General features: G+C 44.2%; 1 protein-coding gene across 5 annotated transcripts; it reads left to right on the plus strand.

The window, feature by feature from the left end:
* Positions 1 to 102: 102 nt before the first annotated feature.
* On the plus strand, positions 103 to 18,600 carry ints1 (integrator complex subunit 1). 5 transcript variants are annotated; one of them, XM_053443888.1, is made up of 48 exons: positions 103 to 190; positions 622 to 712; positions 831 to 1,121; positions 1,996 to 2,192; positions 2,472 to 2,609; positions 2,690 to 2,849; positions 2,951 to 3,056; positions 3,266 to 3,452; positions 3,628 to 3,773; positions 3,856 to 3,997; positions 4,129 to 4,305; positions 4,407 to 4,524; positions 4,617 to 4,737; positions 4,837 to 4,914; positions 5,009 to 5,166; positions 5,389 to 5,515; positions 5,597 to 5,688; positions 5,800 to 5,860; positions 5,942 to 6,139; positions 6,674 to 6,803; positions 6,993 to 7,172; positions 7,263 to 7,412; positions 7,515 to 7,694; positions 7,805 to 7,909; positions 8,022 to 8,189; positions 8,394 to 8,505; positions 8,591 to 8,749; positions 8,839 to 8,985; positions 9,079 to 9,177; positions 9,643 to 9,767; positions 9,925 to 10,179; positions 10,285 to 10,447; positions 10,534 to 10,665; positions 11,043 to 11,211; positions 12,086 to 12,212; positions 12,302 to 12,417; positions 12,825 to 12,912; positions 13,031 to 13,296; positions 14,716 to 14,845; positions 15,724 to 15,857; positions 15,970 to 16,162; positions 16,255 to 16,379; positions 16,485 to 16,594; positions 16,821 to 16,934; positions 17,016 to 17,086; positions 17,190 to 17,281; positions 17,432 to 17,541; positions 17,718 to 18,600. In XM_053443888.1, the coding sequence occupies exons 2-48, from the start codon at positions 658 to 660 to the stop codon at positions 17,831 to 17,833; spliced, it is 6,618 nt and encodes a 2,205-aa protein (XP_053299863.1). In that variant the 5' UTR covers positions 103 to 190; positions 622 to 657; the 3' UTR covers positions 17,834 to 18,600. The 5 variants fall into 5 exon arrangements, with proteins under 5 accessions (XP_053299863.1, XP_053299865.1, XP_053299866.1 ...); XM_053443890.1 differs by having other exon boundaries at positions 12,089 to 12,212; XM_053443891.1 differs by having other exon boundaries at positions 4,407 to 4,515.
* Positions 18,601 to 19,251: the final 651 nt, after the last annotated feature.

The following is a 19,251-nucleotide window of genomic DNA, read 5'->3' on the forward strand; positions in this document are numbered from 1 at the left end:
TATTTCATAAAACACTGACAATTTGTAGGATTAGATGTGTTTTTATATTTGTAAATGTGATGAACTGTAGAAGAACAACAGCATTGACACTCCTTTCCACTAGGTGGCGGTATGCATATTGACTTGCTACAGAGACGAAGCAGAGGAAGACGCCCCCATGGCTCTGTGTGAACGTTAGCTTGGATCTAAGGTTCGCTTTCTAAGAGTTTTATCAACGTTACATTCCGAAACGCGTTTCTCTCAGACAGATAACGATCTGTTTCATGAAGCCGTTCAACGAGTGAGATACTTTTCACCTAATGCACGTTTGTTTACGTTTTAGCAGGTTGATGCTAACGCCACTGTCAGTCATTGAAACACGGAGGCTAACTTCTAATGCTAACAGCCACATTTATGTCCCCTATAATTATATATTGCAGCTACTAAGAACTGCATCGTTTAACATGTCAGCCTATGAACAGAGACCGGACCCAGATGTTTTGCTAACTTGAGAACGAAACGCTAATGCTAGACGCTAACTTCAGTGATATATACCACTTGTTACAAGCTAGACGATGCTAGCTGTAACATTAGCCCGCACGTATGTGTTGACGCTTGTGTGCTTGTGTTTTTCTCACACAGATTGTTGTGTACTAGGCTGTGACTCCTCCAGTTGAGATGAATCGCCCCAAACCCACAACTCTCAGGCGGCCCAGTGCTGCCAAACCATCAGGTACGACGCAGCTCCCACTGTCACCTTATTGTTGCTGCTTTTCTCAGCTTGTGTTTATGATGATCTGAGCTAAGAAGGACAAAATCTCAACTGTCCTGTGATGTCCGCTTCTCCCCAGCTCACCCACCCCCGGGAGATTTCATCGCCCTCGGATCCAAGAGCCAGGGCTCAGAGCCCAAAGCCCCTGCTGTCCTCCTGAAGCCAGCATCCACAGGTTTACCTGCGGACCGCAAGAGAGATACGTCCTCAGCCCTGCCCTCCTCTTCGGGACTGTCCAGCCTCACCAAGCGGCCCAAACTCTCCACCACCCCTCCAGTCAGTGCCCTGGGAAGACTCGCCGATGTAGCTGCAACGGACAAGAGGGCGATATCCCCCTCAATAAAGGAGCCGTCAGTGATTCCCATTGAAGGTAAAACAGTACTTGGATTTGTGTGTGTTTACGTAGAAAACCCCTTCAATCCTTCAACCAGTTACAAGTTATAAAACTCTTTTAAAACAAGCCTGTAGCCTCAGCGTACCCACAGGTTCGGCTTTTAACGTTATTGCGATGAAAAGGCAGAAACGCCTGATGATGCCACGTACAACTGAAGATTATGATAACAGCCACACCTTATTCGTTATTATTGGTTGCTGCTGTGGCTGAGGGGTAGAGCGGTCGTCCTCCAACCCGAAGGTCGGCAGTTCGATCCCCAGTCTGCATATGCATAGCAGCCCATATGCATGCAGAAGTGTTGTTGGGCAAGATGCTGAGCCCCGAATTGCCCCTCATGGAACATAAAGTGCTGCTAATAGATGCTCTGTATGAATGTGTGTGTGAATTGGTTATTATAAGTGTACTGTAAAGAGCTTTGAGTGGACATCAAGACTAGAAAAGTGCTATATAAATACAAAACCATTTACCATTTATTAGGATGGTTACACAACTGTTCCTGGATTCTCTCTCCTCTTTTACACCCACTTTTTCTCTCTCCCCCATTTCTCTCCGCTCACCCCAAATGGTTGAGGTTGAATCTGGTTCTGTTCAAGGTTTCTTCCAGTTATTGAGGGAGTTTATCCTCTCCACAGTCGCCAAAGTGCTGCTCCTAATGGGAACTGTTGGGTTTCTCTATACATTTTAAGGTCCCAACCTTAATATGTTATGATTTGGCGCTTAAAATTGAACTTAGTTGAAAACTTTATTTTTTTCTTTCTATAAATGTTTTCCATGGATTTTGTGAAGCATTTTGTGACCTATTTTTAGATAAGTGCTATATGAATAAAGTTGTTATTTCCTGTCGTTTCAGTGTCACCAGCGGTGCTGCTGGACGAGATTGAAGCCGCAGAGTCTGAAGGTAACGATGAGCGCATCGAGGGACTGCTGTGTGGAGCGGTGAAACAGCTCAAGTTGAACCGAGCAAAACCTGACATCACGCTGTACCTCAGTCTCATGTTCCTGGCCAAAATCAAGCCCAATGTGTTTGCAACTGAAGGAATTATTGAGGTGAGACTGCTCGTACAGTAATGCTGTCATTTCTGTATCCTGGGAGAAATGTTAAAATGATGTAATGTACACCATCCCTTAGCCTTTGCTTGTTGTTAGATCACAGAAGGGACAAATAATTTAACTTGTATTATACATTTATTAGCTTGTTTACTTTGCTTAGACTTATATCTGTTAATGCATGAGAACAAATTGTCTTGCAAGATAAATGAGTTGAACCTCACAGACATTGGATTTTAAGTACTGTCTTTCTGACTTTATTCCCGCTCTTGCCACCAGGCCCTTTGTAGCCTCCTGCGTCGAGATGCTTCTATCAACTTCAAAGCGAAGGGGAACAGCCTGGTGTCTGTTCTCGCGTGCAATCTGTTGATGGCCGCCTACGAGGACGATGAGAACTGGCCTGAGATTTTTGTTAAAGTGAGAATCTTCTTAACAGTCAAATATAAGTATTTACCCATTCTAATGTATAAATCTTGACTTCTGAAATGTTTTTGCAGGTGTACATCGAAGACTCTCTGGGAGAAAGAATCTGGGTGGACAGCTCTCACTGTAAGAATTTCGTCGACAACATCCAGACGGCTTTTGGCACAAAGATGCCTCCGAAGAGTATGTTGCTTCAGGTGGACACCGGTCGCTCTGGTGGAGATCTCAGTGCAGGTGCAGTACATAGAGAAGATAGACTGGCTTTTTGTATGGTTAGAATTGCTATTGCAGGAAAGAAGTGTCAATTGTTTATGGAACTTTTTTTGCCTTTTTAGGCAGCAGCCCCCACCCTTCAACTCCTGATGAGGATGACAGCCAGACAGAACTGCTGATAGCAGAGGAGAAACTCAGCCCTGAGGGTGATTGGCAGGTGATGCCGAGGTATGAAAAATACTCATATTCTAAGACGTGAGTAACACTACAAAAAAACTCTGTCCAACAGACGTCACTCAAAACTGTCATTTGAGCTTAGACAAAATTCTGCGTCAATATTTTTCAGTCTAGACAGCAAGGAATTTAACATTTCTGCAGAAACTATCAGGAGTTGCTGTAAAGTTGTCCTTCTGTCGCTCCCTCTGGGGTGACTGTAGGTATGAAGAACTGTCGGAGAGTGTGGAGGACTATGTGCTCGACGTGCTCAGGGATCAGTTGAATCGCAGGCAGCCGATGGACAACGTGTCACGAAACCTGCTGCGTCTGCTTACAGCCACATGTGGCTACAAAGAGGCCCGGCTCATGGCTGTGCAGAGGCTGGAGATGTGGCTCCAGAACCCTAAGGTAAGAAGCGTCAGACCCTGGAATAAACAAACACCTGAACGGCGTTATGTCACTGTAACTCACTGGCTATAGTTGCTGTAAGCTATTGCATTTGGAAATGTAATCTCTATAGTTCCATAAGATTTTGTTTTTAATTGATTATTAACTTGCTTTCTTTTGTTTTTAATGCGTGCAGCTTACTCGGCCGGCGCAGGACCTCCTCATGTCTATGTGTATGAACTGCAACACCCATGGAGCAGACGACATGGAGGTGATCTCCAACCTGATCAAGATCCGGCTCAAACCTAAAGTCCTTCTCAACCACTACATGTTGTGTGTCAGGTGTGTCTCAGTCTTAGTTAATCTTACTTCTTTTGTCGTTGGTGACTTGCATTAACTGACATTTCGCTGTGGGATTCTCCAGGGAGCTGCTAAACGCAAACAAAGACAACCTGGCCACGATGGTGAAGCTGGTGATCTTCAATGAGCTGTCCAATGCCAGAAATCCCAACAACATGCAAGTTCTCCATACAGTGCTCCAGCACAGCCCAGAACAGGCTCCGAAGGTAGAAATGGAAAACATGGGAATGGAAGACTTGTTGAAGTCTTCATCAGTGTCTGTTCTCATCTCTTGGCTTTTTATTTCTGTGTCTAAATTCTTTTGTTTCACCCTCTCTGTCTCCCTTTGTGTCCGTAGTTCTTGGCGATGGTGTTCCAGGACCTGCTAACCAATAAGGACGATTACCTCCGCGCCTCCCGAGCTTTGCTGAGAGAGATCATCAAACAGACAAAGCATGAGATTAACTTCCAGTCCTTCTGCTTCGGTTTAATGCAGGAGAGGAAGGAGACCAGCTATGTGGACATGGAGTTCAAAGTAAGATCAAATGAAAACTCCCCCTGTCGTTTTAGCCGCAATCGTCCTGCTTTTAAGTTGTACTCTGTATTGTAACTGTTTATCGCTGTCTCTCTCTGCAGGAGCGCTTTGTTATCCAAGTGACAGATTTACTGACTGTCTCCATGATGCTGGGCATCACTGCTCAGGTCAAAGAAGCCGGCATTGCATGGGACAAGGGCGAGAAGAAGAGTCAGTCCCGTGTGTTTGTTCTTATCTTGCATTTAACAAACCATAATCCATTTTTAATAGGTGTATGTTTTCCCACTAAACGTGTGTCTGGATTGTTTCAGATCTGGACATCCTCAAGTCGTTCCAGAATCAGATTGCTTCCATACAGAGAGACGCTGTGTGGTGGCTTCACACTGTGGTTCCCACCATCAGCAAAGTTGGTGCGAAAGACTACGTTCATTGGTCGGTATCTGCTTGCCCCCGAACAGTTTGTGCCTCTTAAACCAATGATGTTACCATCTACATTAAACATAATTTATCCTCACCTCTCTCCCCTCGCAGCCTTCACAAAGTGCTTTTCACAGAGCAACCTGAAACATATTACAAGTGGGACAACTGGCCTCCTGAGAGTGACAGAAAGTAAGTGTCTCTTCAGGTTTGTGTTTCTTCAGATTGCATCTACCAACCATAGACTGTATGCTACCAACTGGTATCTTTTTCCTTCTTTCCTCAGTTTCTTCCTCCGTCTCTGCTCCGAGGTGCCTCTGTTGGAGGACACACTGATGCGCGTTCTGGTGATCGGCTTGTCGCGTGATTTGCCCCTGGGCCCGGCTGACGCCATGGAGCTGGCCGACCACCTGGTTAAAAGGGCTGCTGGAGTACAGTCTGATGGTGTGTGAGGACCCAATTTGTCTGTAACTGTTTCTGACTGTCAGTGTGTTCAGTGTGTCACTCTCTGTACATTTTGCATGCTTCAGTTCAATGAGCCACCAATTATTTTAATATAGAAAGGGTCGTCTCCTTATTTACATCTTATCCTCTCAAGTCAGCAAAATAGTTTCAGCTAAACAAGAACAAAAGGCGAATACGTGATTATTATTCTTTATTTTTCAGCTGCAGAGTTGGCTGACGGCACAAAAACAGATCTGGAGGTCCTGAAAGTGGAGAGGATCCAACTCATCGATGCAGTGCTGAATCTGTGCACATATCACCATCCAGAGAACATTCAGCTGCCAGCGGGGTACGTCCAATGTCTTTTTGAAAATACCATTAGGTCACACAGTTAATCGATAATAACAAATTACTATGTTTAATTTTTAAGGTACCAACCACCAAATCTGGCGATATCCATGCTCTATTGGAAGGCATGGCTGCTGCTGCTTGTGGTGGCTGCATTCAATCCACAGAAAATAGGTAACATTTAAATTTATGTCTCATACATAAAGTTAGTTTTCAAATGTATTCAAAGTCATTAAATCATTTTTTATATATATTTGTGACATTTCTTTGTTTGCTTTTGTTTAGGTCTGGCTGCATGGGACGGCTATCCAACACTGAAAATGCTCATGGAGATGGTTATGACAAAGTAGGTAAAGGGCGATCAATTAGAGTTAGGTGACTCCAAGGTGATTGATGAAGCTTAACTAACACACGTCCCTGTTTATAGTAACTACAGCTACCCTCCTTGCACTGTCGCTGATGAGGACACAAAGACAGAGATGATCAGCAAGGAGCTGCAGATGGCCCAACGAGAGAAACAAGACATTCTGGCGTTTGAGAGTCACCTGGCTGCAGCGTCCACCAAACAGACCATCACAGAGAGCAACAGTCTGCTGTTATCTCAGCTTACCAGCCTGGATCCACAGTAAGACACCCAGAGAAAGTGTCTCACAGTTTGTGAAATAGTGACTTAAATGTGACTGAAACAGAAATCCACCGCAGCAGGGAAAATCTCTGCTCATAAATATGAATGTTTTGAAATTACTTTGTGGCTTAAAGTACTTTAATCCTGATATATTTTATATCTCCCATGAAATTGTCCTATATCATGTAATGCAGCTTTACACAATATACCATATTATTATTATTACAGTATATAATAAAATTAGATATTGAAAAAAAATTATAATTACACCTTAAATCCTAAAAGGTAATGGATAAGGGTAATGAGGAGTTTCCTGTTGTTTCAGTTATGTTTTGACCTTGTATCTTGGTGTTAATTCTGAAAAAGGCCCTCTGTATAAGTAAATTTGGTTTCCTAGTCCTACCTCTTTTGAGTGGACAGTTAAGTTTAGCTTTTTCCACTTAAAGTCAGCAGTAACATCCTGTATTACTCTAGATAAATGAGTCACTGCTTGTTCACTGGGAGAAGGACTAATGTTTTTTTGTTTGTGTGCAGGGGTCCTCCTCGTCGACCTCCACCCCAGTACCAGGAGCAACTCAAAACCCTCAACCAGTCCCTGCGTCTGGGACACCTCCTCTGCCGCAGCCGCAACCCAGACTTCCTCCTGAACATCATCCAGAGACAGGTAACAGGCACTCACACATATATATATTGTACCTTAGATAACAGAGAGATGTGTCGGCAGCTCGAGCACTGGCCCGGGACAGATCTACTGAGCCCAAAACCATGTAGCCCCACCTAATAAACGAGGAAATAACACTTTCAAGTGTCATCATTGGTCAAGTCAGTAAAATGCATTTTCAATCCATCACAGGCTTCCTCTCAGTCCATGCCCTGGTTGGCTGATTTGGTTCAGTCCAGTGAGGGGTCCTTGGATGTGCTTCCGGTGCAGTGCCTGTGTGAATTCCTTCTGCATGATGCTGCAGATGAGAATCTGCCGATAGAGGACGACGAAGAAGGAGAGAGCAAAGAGCAGAGGGCCAAGAAGAGACAAGTATGTTGATGATTTTAAACGAAAGCTTTCCTGTTTTTATTTTAGTTTCTTCTGAGCGACTGAGTCCTAAATCCTCTCTGCTCCTCTCAGAGACAGCAAAAGCAAAGGCAGCTGCTTGGACGCCTGCAGGATCTTTTGTTAGGTCCTAAGGCTGATGAACAGACAACATGTGAAGTGTTGGATTATTTCCTGCGTCGTCTTAGCTCCTCTCAGGTGGCATCGAGAGTCCTGGCTATGAAGGTATTGAACTCATTGGAAGCATATATCATGTTACAATCTCTATCAGCATTATGTTGCTATTTAAGAAAAGCATCCCATTTGACATAATATATTTGTGTGCAGGGTTTGTCTCTGGTGCTGACCGAAGGAGGCTTGAAGGATGGAGATGAGCGGGAACAACCCATGGAGGAAGATTCTGCAGATGCCGAGCTCTTGCCAGGTTACCAGTGGCTGCTGCAGGACCTCCCAAAACTCCCCTTGTTCGACAGCGTGAGGGGCATGACGTCCACTGCTCTGCAGCAGGTCAGCATCTGACTCAAGCAGTGAATTGTGCATAACTGAAAGATAAGGTAAAGCTGGATTAATGAGTGAGGGATAGAAAGAATAAGTCTTGTCTGTCTGCTCCCTCCCAGGCCATTCACATGGAGACCGACCCGCAGACGATCAGTGCCTATCTCATCTACCTTTCCCAGCATGCACCAGTGGAGGAGCAGGCCTCTCATAATGACCTTGCCCTGGTAATCACAGCGAGTTGCTTAAATGTCATCATGACATGCTTTTTTGTTTTGAAATCAAGTTTTGATGGTGTCACAGATCATCGCTGACTTTTCTTCGTGTCGCTCTCTACAGGATGTTGCGCGGCTGATTGTCGAACGTTCCACCATCATGAACAGCATGTTCGCCAAACACTCCACCAGGCCGGAGTCCAATGCTGTGCTCTCTGCTTTCCTCACCATCTTCTCCGCTTACATTAAGAGGATGAGGAAGACGAAAGAGGGCGAGGATCTTTACAGCTGGGTGAGCGGTACTAAATGCTTCCCTATACATTAGAATACCCCAGAAGTGCAAAGTTTGGGCCTAGTTGCACATTTCCTGTGATCACTGAAAACTCTTGATAGTTACCGCAATGTAAATGAAATGGAAATTAATCCCTGTTTGATATTGATTGATGAACTATACAGAACAGGGTGGATTCACAATGAGAACGTTTTCTTTTTTTAGTCAGAATCTCAGGACCAGGTGTTTTTGCGTTGGACCACAGGGGAAACTGCAACCATGCACATCCTTGTAGTCCATGCCATGGTCATCCTGCTGACTCTGGGTCCCCCTAAAGGTAGTTCTGTGCATGTCAGATTTGAAGGTGTGCATTGATGAAGAACATCTTTGATATTGTATGTGTTTTTTAACAATATTTACAGGAGAGAGTGATTTCTATGCTCTTTTGGACATTTGGTTCCCTGACAAGAAACCTCTACCCACTGCCTTCCTGGTCGACACTTCAGAAGAGGCCCTTCTGCTGCCTGATTGGTTGAAACTCAGGATGATCCGATCAGAGGTCTCTCGATTGGTTGACGCAGGTACAACTTCTTCTACTTTGCTGAAACAAACATGGCTCATCAAGTACATATTGTTTTCTACTTTTAATCATTGCACATGTTTCTCTCAGCTCTATCGGACCTGGAGCCTCAGCAGCTGCTGCTGTTTGTTCAGTCCTTCGGCATTCCTGTGTCCAGCATGAGTAAGCTGCTGCAGTACCTGGATCAGGCTGTTTCCCATGACACAGATACACTTGAGGAGAACATCATGGATAAGCGTAAGAGTCTTTTGCAGATATTCTGTTCTTAAGATTTTGAGTTTTGTTGTAAATCTTTCTGATTTGTCTCATTTTGTATTTCCTCTGCAACAGACTACATGGCCCACCTGGTTGAGGTGCAGCATGAGCGAGGTGCCACTGGGGGGCACACTTTCCATTCATTACTGAGCTCCACGCTTCCTACTGACAGAGGTCAGTGACTTTGTCTCCCTAGTGGTTTGTTTCTGTTTGACTGCGACTTAGAAAACACAATAATTACGATAATAGAGTACTCAGGTTTTATCAACTCAACAGAAAACACGATTTCAACCATGCTGTTAAAATGGCTGACAGCAAGCGCAGTTTACAGTTAATATTAATGAAGCAAATTCTGTTTGACTTTTATTTAATTCATCCCAACGATCACTCATCCCAAAAACTCTGCACTGCCTTAGGTCATCAGAAATACTCTCAAGAAAAATTGAAATACAGACATTCCTACAGTTATAGTTATCAATATTCTAATTTATTGTATCTTTGTACCTTAAGATGCCTGAATACCTCATTCATAATATTTAATGGCATAGATTTTTAATGGCTGTAGCAGACAGAAATCTACAAGCACCAAATGTAAATGATCTAAATTCCTCCTTAATGTTTTGACGTCCCTCTTAACAGATGCTTCTGAAACAAGTAAGGCTAAAGTTACCGTGGAGACGCCCCACAGCTCGGTGAAGATGAGAGCTGGCAGTCAGCTTCCTGAAGTCGGGCCTGACGATGATCTCACCGGCATGTTGCTTCAGGTAGGAATTAGCTAGAGAGCTGTTAGTTGTATATTTAACATTTGGATAACACACACTCCGAGCAAAAGGTCTTCCCTTTATTTATTCCAATCAATTCCTCTGATTGCTTAGTCACCGTGTGAAAAGGAAATTGTTTCTGTTTCCTTTACTCCGACAGATATTCCCCATAAAGGTGGACCCTCGCTGGCATGGCCCGCCTCCCAGCCAACTCTCTCTGGCCCTGCAGCAAGCCCTGGCTAAAGAACTGATGCGGGCCAAACAAGGCCAGGTTCAGCAGGGCGGGTTGGCATTTCGCCTCCTACAGGCCATCGCTGCCCTGCTCACCTCTGCCCACGCAGGCCCCATTGTCATGTCCATGCACCGTAGCCACGCCCTCTCCTGTCCTCTCATGCGCCAACTGCACCTCTATCAGGTTGGGCTCATTAACATAGATTGCATAATTCCAATAGCTCATGAATTAAACTGTGAAAATGTCGTTCTGTTTTCTGTCACTTTATTTTTGTTCTTTTCTCTCCAGCGTCTCGTGTCCAAGGACGTTGCTTTTTCCTCAATGTTCCTCAAGGTCATCGTCGAGGTGTTGATCTGGTTAGACAACCCAACAGGACCTCTGGCAGGACCTCTGAAGACGCTGCTCAGATCCCTCGCTAGTCAGAACTCTCACAACCACAGGCATAATGATGGTGAGGACATGGCCTGTTTCTCTTTTCAGATACCGGCTGCTCCATTTTATGTCTAACGATGAGTGGCGCGTGTCTTGGCCCTGCAGTGCGGACTGGTTTCCTCCATCTGGCCGAGGCTTTGGCCTATCGCAGAGACACTGAGGTCCCACTGAGGACCGTCATCGCAATGCTGAAGGCTGGAGACAGATGTAATGCAGAAGCAGAGCTCATCGGCAAAGGTATAACTGGAGTTAGTTTGAACTGCCTGATCTCTGTGTTTCAAAGATTAGACGATACAATTTTAATCGATTATCAATTATTGTCATGAGAGTCATCAGAAGTTACATTTTTAAGTGATTATAACAATCAATTGTACCAAAATATATATATTTTAAAACTTGTTTAAACCATTTCAATATTTTAAGTACTGCGAGTGTGAATTAGGAACAAATTCAGTGGTGACCTGGTTTTTAGATCATTTATATTCAATCTCAGTGCCTCAAACTGAATGGCTCCCATAATTCAGTGTATTCGTAGCTTTTAAAATTTTGTTTTCTTACATAAAAATGCAGTTGAAGTCCAAGATTCATTAATAATTATGCAATTTTATTTCCAGTGTTACAAGGGCTGATGGAGGTGAAGTCACCGTATTTAGAGGAGCTTCTGTCTCTGCTGATGACTGTGGGAACACAGAACGGGACCGCCGGCCCGGTTACAATGGTGATTTCCCTGCTGCTCCAAGAAAGCGAGGAGCAAGCCGTGAAAAAGGAGGTGGATTCTAACAAGTGAGCACCGCAATTCTATTTCCCCCCCAAGTCACCCAAGAAACATTATATTTGACCGGACTAAATAACAAGCACAGCCGCCTGTGACAAATAGCAAACCTGCGTCCGCTGCCGTCTGGACCTCGTACTTGTAAACTACTTTTGGATTTGGTTCAGGAAGGTTTAATTGGTTTTGCAGCTTTACATTGGCTTTACACATTCACATGCTGTGAAAGCCTCTAAATACGATAGTCTTTTTCTGTGTTTGGTTTTCAGCACCACGGCCAGAGAGGCAGGTTCATATTAAAAGTTGCTCATCGTCACCGGCTGTGTCTAGAAGTGTGTAGGGATGTCACAAGAACTGATACTTCGGTGCCAAGTCGATGCCAAATGTGCTCAATTTGCACCATCACTGGTCGGAGGTTCTTGGGACCGGTGCAGTGCTTATAGTTTGCTTTCTCTTTGTTTGGTTCGCTATCTAGTTAAACGGACAGACACACACAGACACACACAGACACACACAGACACACACAGACACACACAGACACACACAGACACACAGACACACAGACACACACACACACAGACACACACACACACACACACACACACACACACATACAAGATCCCACAGATTTTGACGCAACAAAATCTGTGTTTTAACTTAGTTGTTGGGATTTGTCTGTGAAAGGCTCATATCAGGGCCTCTTTCTAATGGCTCAGTGTAAATGGTAAATACTAAGAATTTCCTGGTTGAAGTAAATTGGCACTTTATAGCCCCACTTTATCTCGGCTGACCTGTAGATTACTTTTCTCTGAGGTCTTCAGTAGTTGAACATTGTGATTTTCAGTCACATCCCTGCAGAACTAACCGTTTCAGTTTGACCTTCGCCAGCAGCTCCGAGGTCACCAAGTCAGGACTGAGCTCCGGGCTGCTCGTTGATTGGCTGGAGCATCTCGACCCCGAGGTCACGTCGGTGTGTCCGGACCTTCAACAGAAACTGCTGTTCACCCTCAACAAAGTAAGATAAGCGTAAAATATCTACTGGCAGTGCTCAGGTGTGTGTGTGTGTGCTTGGAGTCAGTCATGCATCTTATGTCTCTATTTCAGGTCCGAGGCACCCCTGCATACAGACCCTATCTTCTGGCCTTGCTCACACATCAGTCAAACTGGTGCACCCTGCTGCAGTGTATCAGTGCTCTTCTCAGCAAGCGACAAGACTACAAGTAAAACCTTTTTATTTTGTTTAACATTCTCCCAGTTACAGTTCAGTGTGATTTTGGTAGATTAAGCATTAGGGTTTCTAATGCCTGGTTCACACTACACAATTTTGTGTTCGATTTTCCATTGGTTGACTAAAGACCCAGATTGGAGCCAAATCTGTGTTCGATCCACAGCCAATCAAAGCACAGCATGGTTTGAATGCAGTATATAGCTTGGAGACTAGACATACAGGTTGGGATCATGTTGTTATGTGTGACCCCCCTGTTGCCAGTCAGTTGTGTAGTATAAGCTCACCTCAGTTGTATAGTGTGAATCGCGCAGCAATCTGACAACTTTGAAAGTCGTGTCGCCTGAACTTGGCATTAAAGTGAGAACTCGTGTTAAATATCTGTTTATCTTTCCTTTTTAGATTGGACCCATCATCAGCCCTTGATTTCCTGTGGGCGTGCAGCCACATCCCACGTATCTGGCAAGGACGTGACCAGAAGATCCCTCAAGTAAGAGCAAACGCACACAGTTATTAGATGTGATGATTTTTCCTGCACTTGATAAGTAGGAGGCAGTTAATTCTGCTCATGAGGATGACTCACGTTTTTATCTTTTTCCTCCATGCAGAAGAAAACGGAGAAGTTCGTGCTGCGACTCAGTTCAGAGGAGCTCATCAGCATGGTGGACCTGATCTTGTCTGAGTCAGAGCTCAACAGTCGCGACACACAACGTGACGACAGCAGCAGCAGCAGCAGCAGCAGCGTGGACCAGGCCTCCCGCTCCCTCATCCAGTCCCGGCTGCCCCTCCTTCACTCCTACTGCAACGGGGACCTGGAAAACATCAAGAAGGTCTCGGAGTACCTCATCAGCTGCACAAAGAAATGGGAGGACAGGTAAGGTGTATGCTTATTGCTTCAATACTCATCTATCCTCAAATCTTCCCTCTTCCTCATCCCTCTATTTCCAAAAAGACGCATCTGTTCAACACATTTTTATTCTACAAGTTTCCCCAAAGTACTCATTCCATCTATTCCAACACATCATATTGTTCTTTCTAATTAGCCCCAAGCAGTGAAAGTAATTTTTTTCTCTTCCTGTTATGGTGTGCGGATAAACTCGGGAGAAAATCGCACAAGATTTTCCTTCTCAGTGCAGATGAACTTTCCTCTGTCAGCCACAATGCCGTGGACCAGGGAAAACCCGATAATTAGGTCTATTGGTGTGAAATTAAAACCAGCAGAAGTCGTCTATACTGTGATCTCTTTAAAAGCTCAGTGTATTATAATGAAGCCAAGAGGATTAAGGCTGAAGCTCTAAACTTGCCTGTGTTGTGAATTCCTGCTCTGACTTAGCTGTCAGAGATCAGGGTGCAACTCTTTGTGGAGGCAAACCCTCCTTTCATGGATGTGTCTCTGGTTATTAAACCACTTTAATGAGGAAACTTTGGCGAAGGTCAAGCAAAATTAGCTTCCGAATTACAGTATTTTAAGTACAGCTAAGCTGCCTGGTGAAACGGCTGCTTGTGAAAATGTGGCGGGAGAAAAACATGTTGAAAGTAAAGGGTTTTGGCCTTGTGTTGAGTAAACACACGATTTGCATGTGAAGCATTCTTCTTGCGGACGCTCACTGTCGGATAAGCTGGTGTTTATTCCAATTACACAGCAACTATTGAACAACTCTCTACTCTTGGTCAAGGTCGCTGTAGTTTCGGTGAACATATAGCTGTAATAAACTTTTCAGTCACTGGGGAGTATAGTGCATCATTTGAGCCTGACACGGGCCTGAGCCACTAAGAGGATTGTATGAAACTGCAGTGACTCAGAGGCAAAAAACCTCAGAATGACATTATGCTATTCATGCACGCACTTTGTATTAATGCACATTAATTATTGTGGCTTGTAGACGGAAACAATAGAGAAGTGCTGGATCGTGCTCTTTAATCTGTGATCTCGTATTAACTCTGATGATAATCACATGAAAGAGATGGGGGGGGGGGGGGGGGGGAGCGAGACTGAAATTCACCAAAGCCAACTGGGAACATAGTCTGCCTCATGATGTTTGTTGCTGTACAGAGTGAAGCTCGCTTGACTTGAAAAGCTGTAACAAACTTTTCGTAGCCGCACGAAATTGGTCAACCGGTCACTGTCAGTTAAATGGCTTCAGGCCACACAACTCAATAACATCGGGGATTACAGTGTTGATGATTTTGGACGCTAAGCCGTTGGATTTGCGATGCACAGCTGAACTGTCCTGAGCCAATAATAACACGTACACACATCATACTTCCCTCTCTTGTTTATTCTGTCCGTCAGTTCGATGAACAAGAGGTGCCAGAACTTTCTGCTGCAGATCTACCTGCACTTTCCCGAGGTCATCCAGCACGTCACCCTGCCCGAGGGCACCCTCAGCAGCGGGGGAGCGGAGGATGGCAGCAGCTGCAAGGTGAAGATCTCTGACAATAAATATAACTGATTATGATGTGGCACTTAAAGAGTTATAGAAGATATGTCACTTAGAACCAGAGGCTCCCTATTCAGTATCTTGTAGGGTAAATTTGAGTCGGAACAGATTGTGGAATTGCCGTTAAAATATTCCCAACAGCACCAGCGGCTGCATAGTCAAACGGTTGGCTAAATAATTAGGAATAACTTAAAGAATGAGAGAACGAAAAGGACGTCAATGCCTCCATTATATGGACTAGTGGCAGAAACTTGGACTATGGGCAGAAAAGGTCTCTGGTTCGTCTCTGGTTCGTCTCTGGTTCGTCTCTGGTTCGTCTCTGGTTCGTCTCTGGTTCGTCTCTGGTTCGTCTCTGGTTCGTCTCTGGTTCGACTCCACGGAGAAAAAACAAAAAGACGAACCTGGATTGATCTGTCCAAAAAAAATCCAAGAGAATTCTCCCAGCCCTGTCTAGTGCCCCTGAGCAAGGCACCTTACTCCCCCAACATCTGCTCCCCGGGCGCCGTACATGGCTGCTCACTGCTCTGTGTGTCCTGCACCAGATGGGTCAAAAGCAGACGTTAAATTTCCCTACCTGCATGAGTGTGCTTGTGCATGTCTGTGCATGTGTTTGGGACTAATAAATGCATCTTAATAAGTGAGGGATCACTGAATAGTTTGGGCCGACGTGATAGATTCCAAACACCAAAGGAACAAATATCTTCTGGAAAAAGGATGTTGCAGTATTTGATTGTCTTTTTTCCCATATTCATAAACAGCTCTTTTGTAATTATCAACAGTAGTATCATGATTACTATTTGAAATACCATATGTCAAACCATGACATCGCACAGAGTAAAGTTTTTATTTCCATTTCTCAGCTCGATGTCCTGGTCCATCGTCTGGTCACCCTGCTCGCCGACGTTGGCGACTCGAAGTCTGTCGAAAACCGCGTGTCTGACGCCAACCTCGCCTGTCGTAAGATGGCCGTGTCGCACCCTGTCCTTTTGCTGAGGTGAAATCAGAAAAGAGAAAATATTTCAAGCAGTAGTTTAAATCTACAAATTAAGAGATTAACTGCCACCGCCACAGACGACGATACAACCTGCTGACTTCTTCCTCCACAGACACCTGCCCATGATCGCAGGGCTGCTCCACGGCCGCATTCACCTGAACATGCAGGAGTTTCGCCAGCAGAACCACATGACCTTCTTCAGCAACGTGCTCGCCATCCTGGAGCTGCTGCAGCCCCTGGTGTTCCACAGCGACCACCAGAGGGCGCTTCAGAACTGCCTTCTCTCCTTCATGAAGGTCCTTCAGGTGGGGGCGGCTCACAGGCGTTCAGGTCCTCGCCAGGAGACTCAAGGCAGAGATGAGATTCACAGTGTTCCTCTCTGTGTTTCCTCCCGCAGAACTTTCAGAGGACTCGATCTCCGCTGGTCTTCATCAACAAATTTCTGCAGTTCACGCAGAAGTACATCACGAACGATGCAGCGGCTGCCATTCCTTATCTACAGAAGCACTCCAACATTTTACAGTTAGTACATCAAGGAAATATCCTTTTTGTGGGTTCATTTTTGACGTTTTAAACTATAAATTGTGTTGTTGCACAGAGATGTAGCTCTGCTGTTTCTCCTCTTAGGAACCTGTGTGCAGAAAACCCCGACCTGGTCCAGCTGAGGTCTCTGCTGGCTGGACTCACTTTGCCAGTGAAAAACTCCTCCTCAGAGTTCGCGGGAGAAGACAGAGATGGTGAGCACAATTTTCCCATCGAGCTTTCTCTGAGGACACACCTTTGTCTACCTAGAACACGAGCACACATAAAATAGGTGGTTTCTGTAGAATCGTATTTCTTAAAGTAAGACGCTGAGGTAGTGTTAGACAATAATCTCTGGTTACATTATACGATTTTAACCTGAAAAAGAGTTTTGCAGAGGCGTGCATGTTTTTGAATTATAGTGTTTTTGCTTTTTACCAGATGACGTGTCCACTGGTTCCCTTCCCCTCGTCAACATCTCTGCCTCGGTCTCGCTGAGCGCGGCGGACATGACCATGTACCTGAAAAAGATGTCAAGAGGAAAAGCAGTCGAGGGTAACGACAACACACCTCTGCTGCCGCGAGGCCACATGTATTCATCCTGTTTCATATTGAGTAATACTTTTTTCGCCATAGATGTGTTGGAAGTGTTGACGGAGGTGGATGATAAGTCGAGGAGGAGCCCGGAGATCATCCAATACTTCGCCGTGAGTCATGGACGACAGGCACACACGCAAAACCTCGGGTCAAGTGTAGCATCCGTCAGTGTGTAGCCCGTCCGTCACCACCCTGTGTCTCTGTTGTTTGTAGAACGATCTGCAGAGACTCATGGTTTCCTCTGAGGAGCTGTGTCGGAACATGGCCTTCAGTCTGGCCCTGCGCTGCATTCAGAACAATCCCTGGTAAGTTCCCAGCCGACCCGCAGCGAGCAGGCCGGGGCCGAGAGGGAGTGTGCGGAGAAGGAAATACTTAAAAGATCAGCAAATTCAAACCATCAATTGTTTCCATCAGTTTCTATTCGTTGCGTAATTTGTGTGTTTTCTTTGCTACAGCCTGGCAACAGACTTCCTGCCAACTTACATGTACTGTATGGGCAGTGGGAACTTCGACGTGGTACAGACCGCTCTCAGGAACCTTCCAGAATACGTGCTTCTCTGTCAGGGTAAGAGGAAACACCTCCTTGTGGACAGTCTTCTGGGTAGAAGGAGTCACTCCCATGTCTGTCTTGGATCCTATTTGACACAAAAAACAGATATATATTTTTTATTAGCAAATGCATCCTTGTCTCACACATCCCCAGCTGCATTATTTGAAGTACTGTTTGTCTGCTCCCTCCAGAACACGCAGACATCCTGCTCCACAAGGCGTTTTTAGTGGGCATCTACGGACAGATTGACACCAGCTCCATGATCGCCGAGTCGATGAAAGTCCTTCACATGGAGGCGACCACATAACAGCGAAGCTTCCGACGTCCTCTGTGTCACTCTCTGCATTCCAGATTTAGTTTCAGTTCAGACGTTTGATGTCCTGTTCATTTGATCACAGCAGATAATCAGACTCTCTCCAGTGCTTCACATTAGATGTGTCTCCCGCGAGCGACACCCCCCCCCCCCCACTAGTGGAATAATTTAGTGACTTCAAAGAATGTATTAAAACTCCCTCTAAATTAGTTGAACATGTAATAATTACAACTATGAAATTACTGTTATTAAAATAAAGTCACAATTAGTGCATTCATTAATCTGTGAAGGAAGTAAATTATATTTTTAATTGAAAATGTGACAATACATTAACCAGTAATGAAATTCCAACAAAAACCGGAACATTATTAAGTGATGTTATCATAACATTCAACATATAATACACAAAACTGGGTAAATTATAGAAGCGGTTGATTTAATAATTAAAAAGGGTTAATGTTATTATATTACAATTATATTAATACTTGTCATAATTGTAGTATTATAGCACAAGTTGGAAAATAATGTGTTCAGTTGACTTTAAATGATTATAAACATTTATATTTAGAGGGAGATTTACACATTTCTGCAGTTACTAAATTATCAGCAATTACATTTTTAAACAATACAAGTGTCATTGTGTATTTACACTTTTGGCTTCATATTTTCAGTAGTTTGAATAATAAATATAAACAGTTAAAATCCCTCCATACTTTGTTTGTGTAACTGTTTAATAAACATCTAAAACATTTTCATCAAAATCGGTCTTGTGTGTTTTATGAGCAGTTTGCTAAATATTGAGTCTGACAGCGAACACATTCAACATTTCACTGTAGTCGCCAAACAACTTAAAAACTATAAAAAATGAGAAACAGAATATACCATCAAAATGTCATTGCTCAAAGTAATAACTGAAATGAATAATTTAAAATCATCTTCACTGTTACTAGAACACTGTCTGTGAGCCGCGTTGATATCAACTGAATTAACAGTTTTTTGGGGGAAATTATGTTTCATTCATCTTTATCTGACCAAAAGTGAAAAGTGCAACACATTCCTGCTGCTTCACCACTGTTTAATTGAGAAGCAATTTAATGTTGAAATTATAAAAAAAAAAAGAAAAACACAAATTTCCACAAGAACCAATTATTACCTTTCAAAGAAACATGTTAGCACCTCGGACGAGATTGAAGGGGGGGGCGTGCAGTGCATTCCAATAATTCCCGGATCCTGATAAAACTGGAAACAGCTGTCATTGGAACGCTCGCTCTTCACTGGGGTGTAACAGACAAATTAAAGGCGTGATGCACACGCTGTGATGGAAACCATTTTGCCATGAAAGTGTGAGTTGTTTTGCCCGCTGCCTCTGACTTCGTCTGGAAAACCTCTTGATGGAGTCACAGGGATTTGTT

This window comes from Pleuronectes platessa, chromosome 16 (genome assembly GCF_947347685.1).
Source record: "Pleuronectes platessa chromosome 16, fPlePla1.1, whole genome shotgun sequence".
Classification (NCBI taxonomy): Eukaryota; Metazoa; Chordata; class Actinopteri; order Pleuronectiformes; family Pleuronectidae; genus Pleuronectes; species Pleuronectes platessa.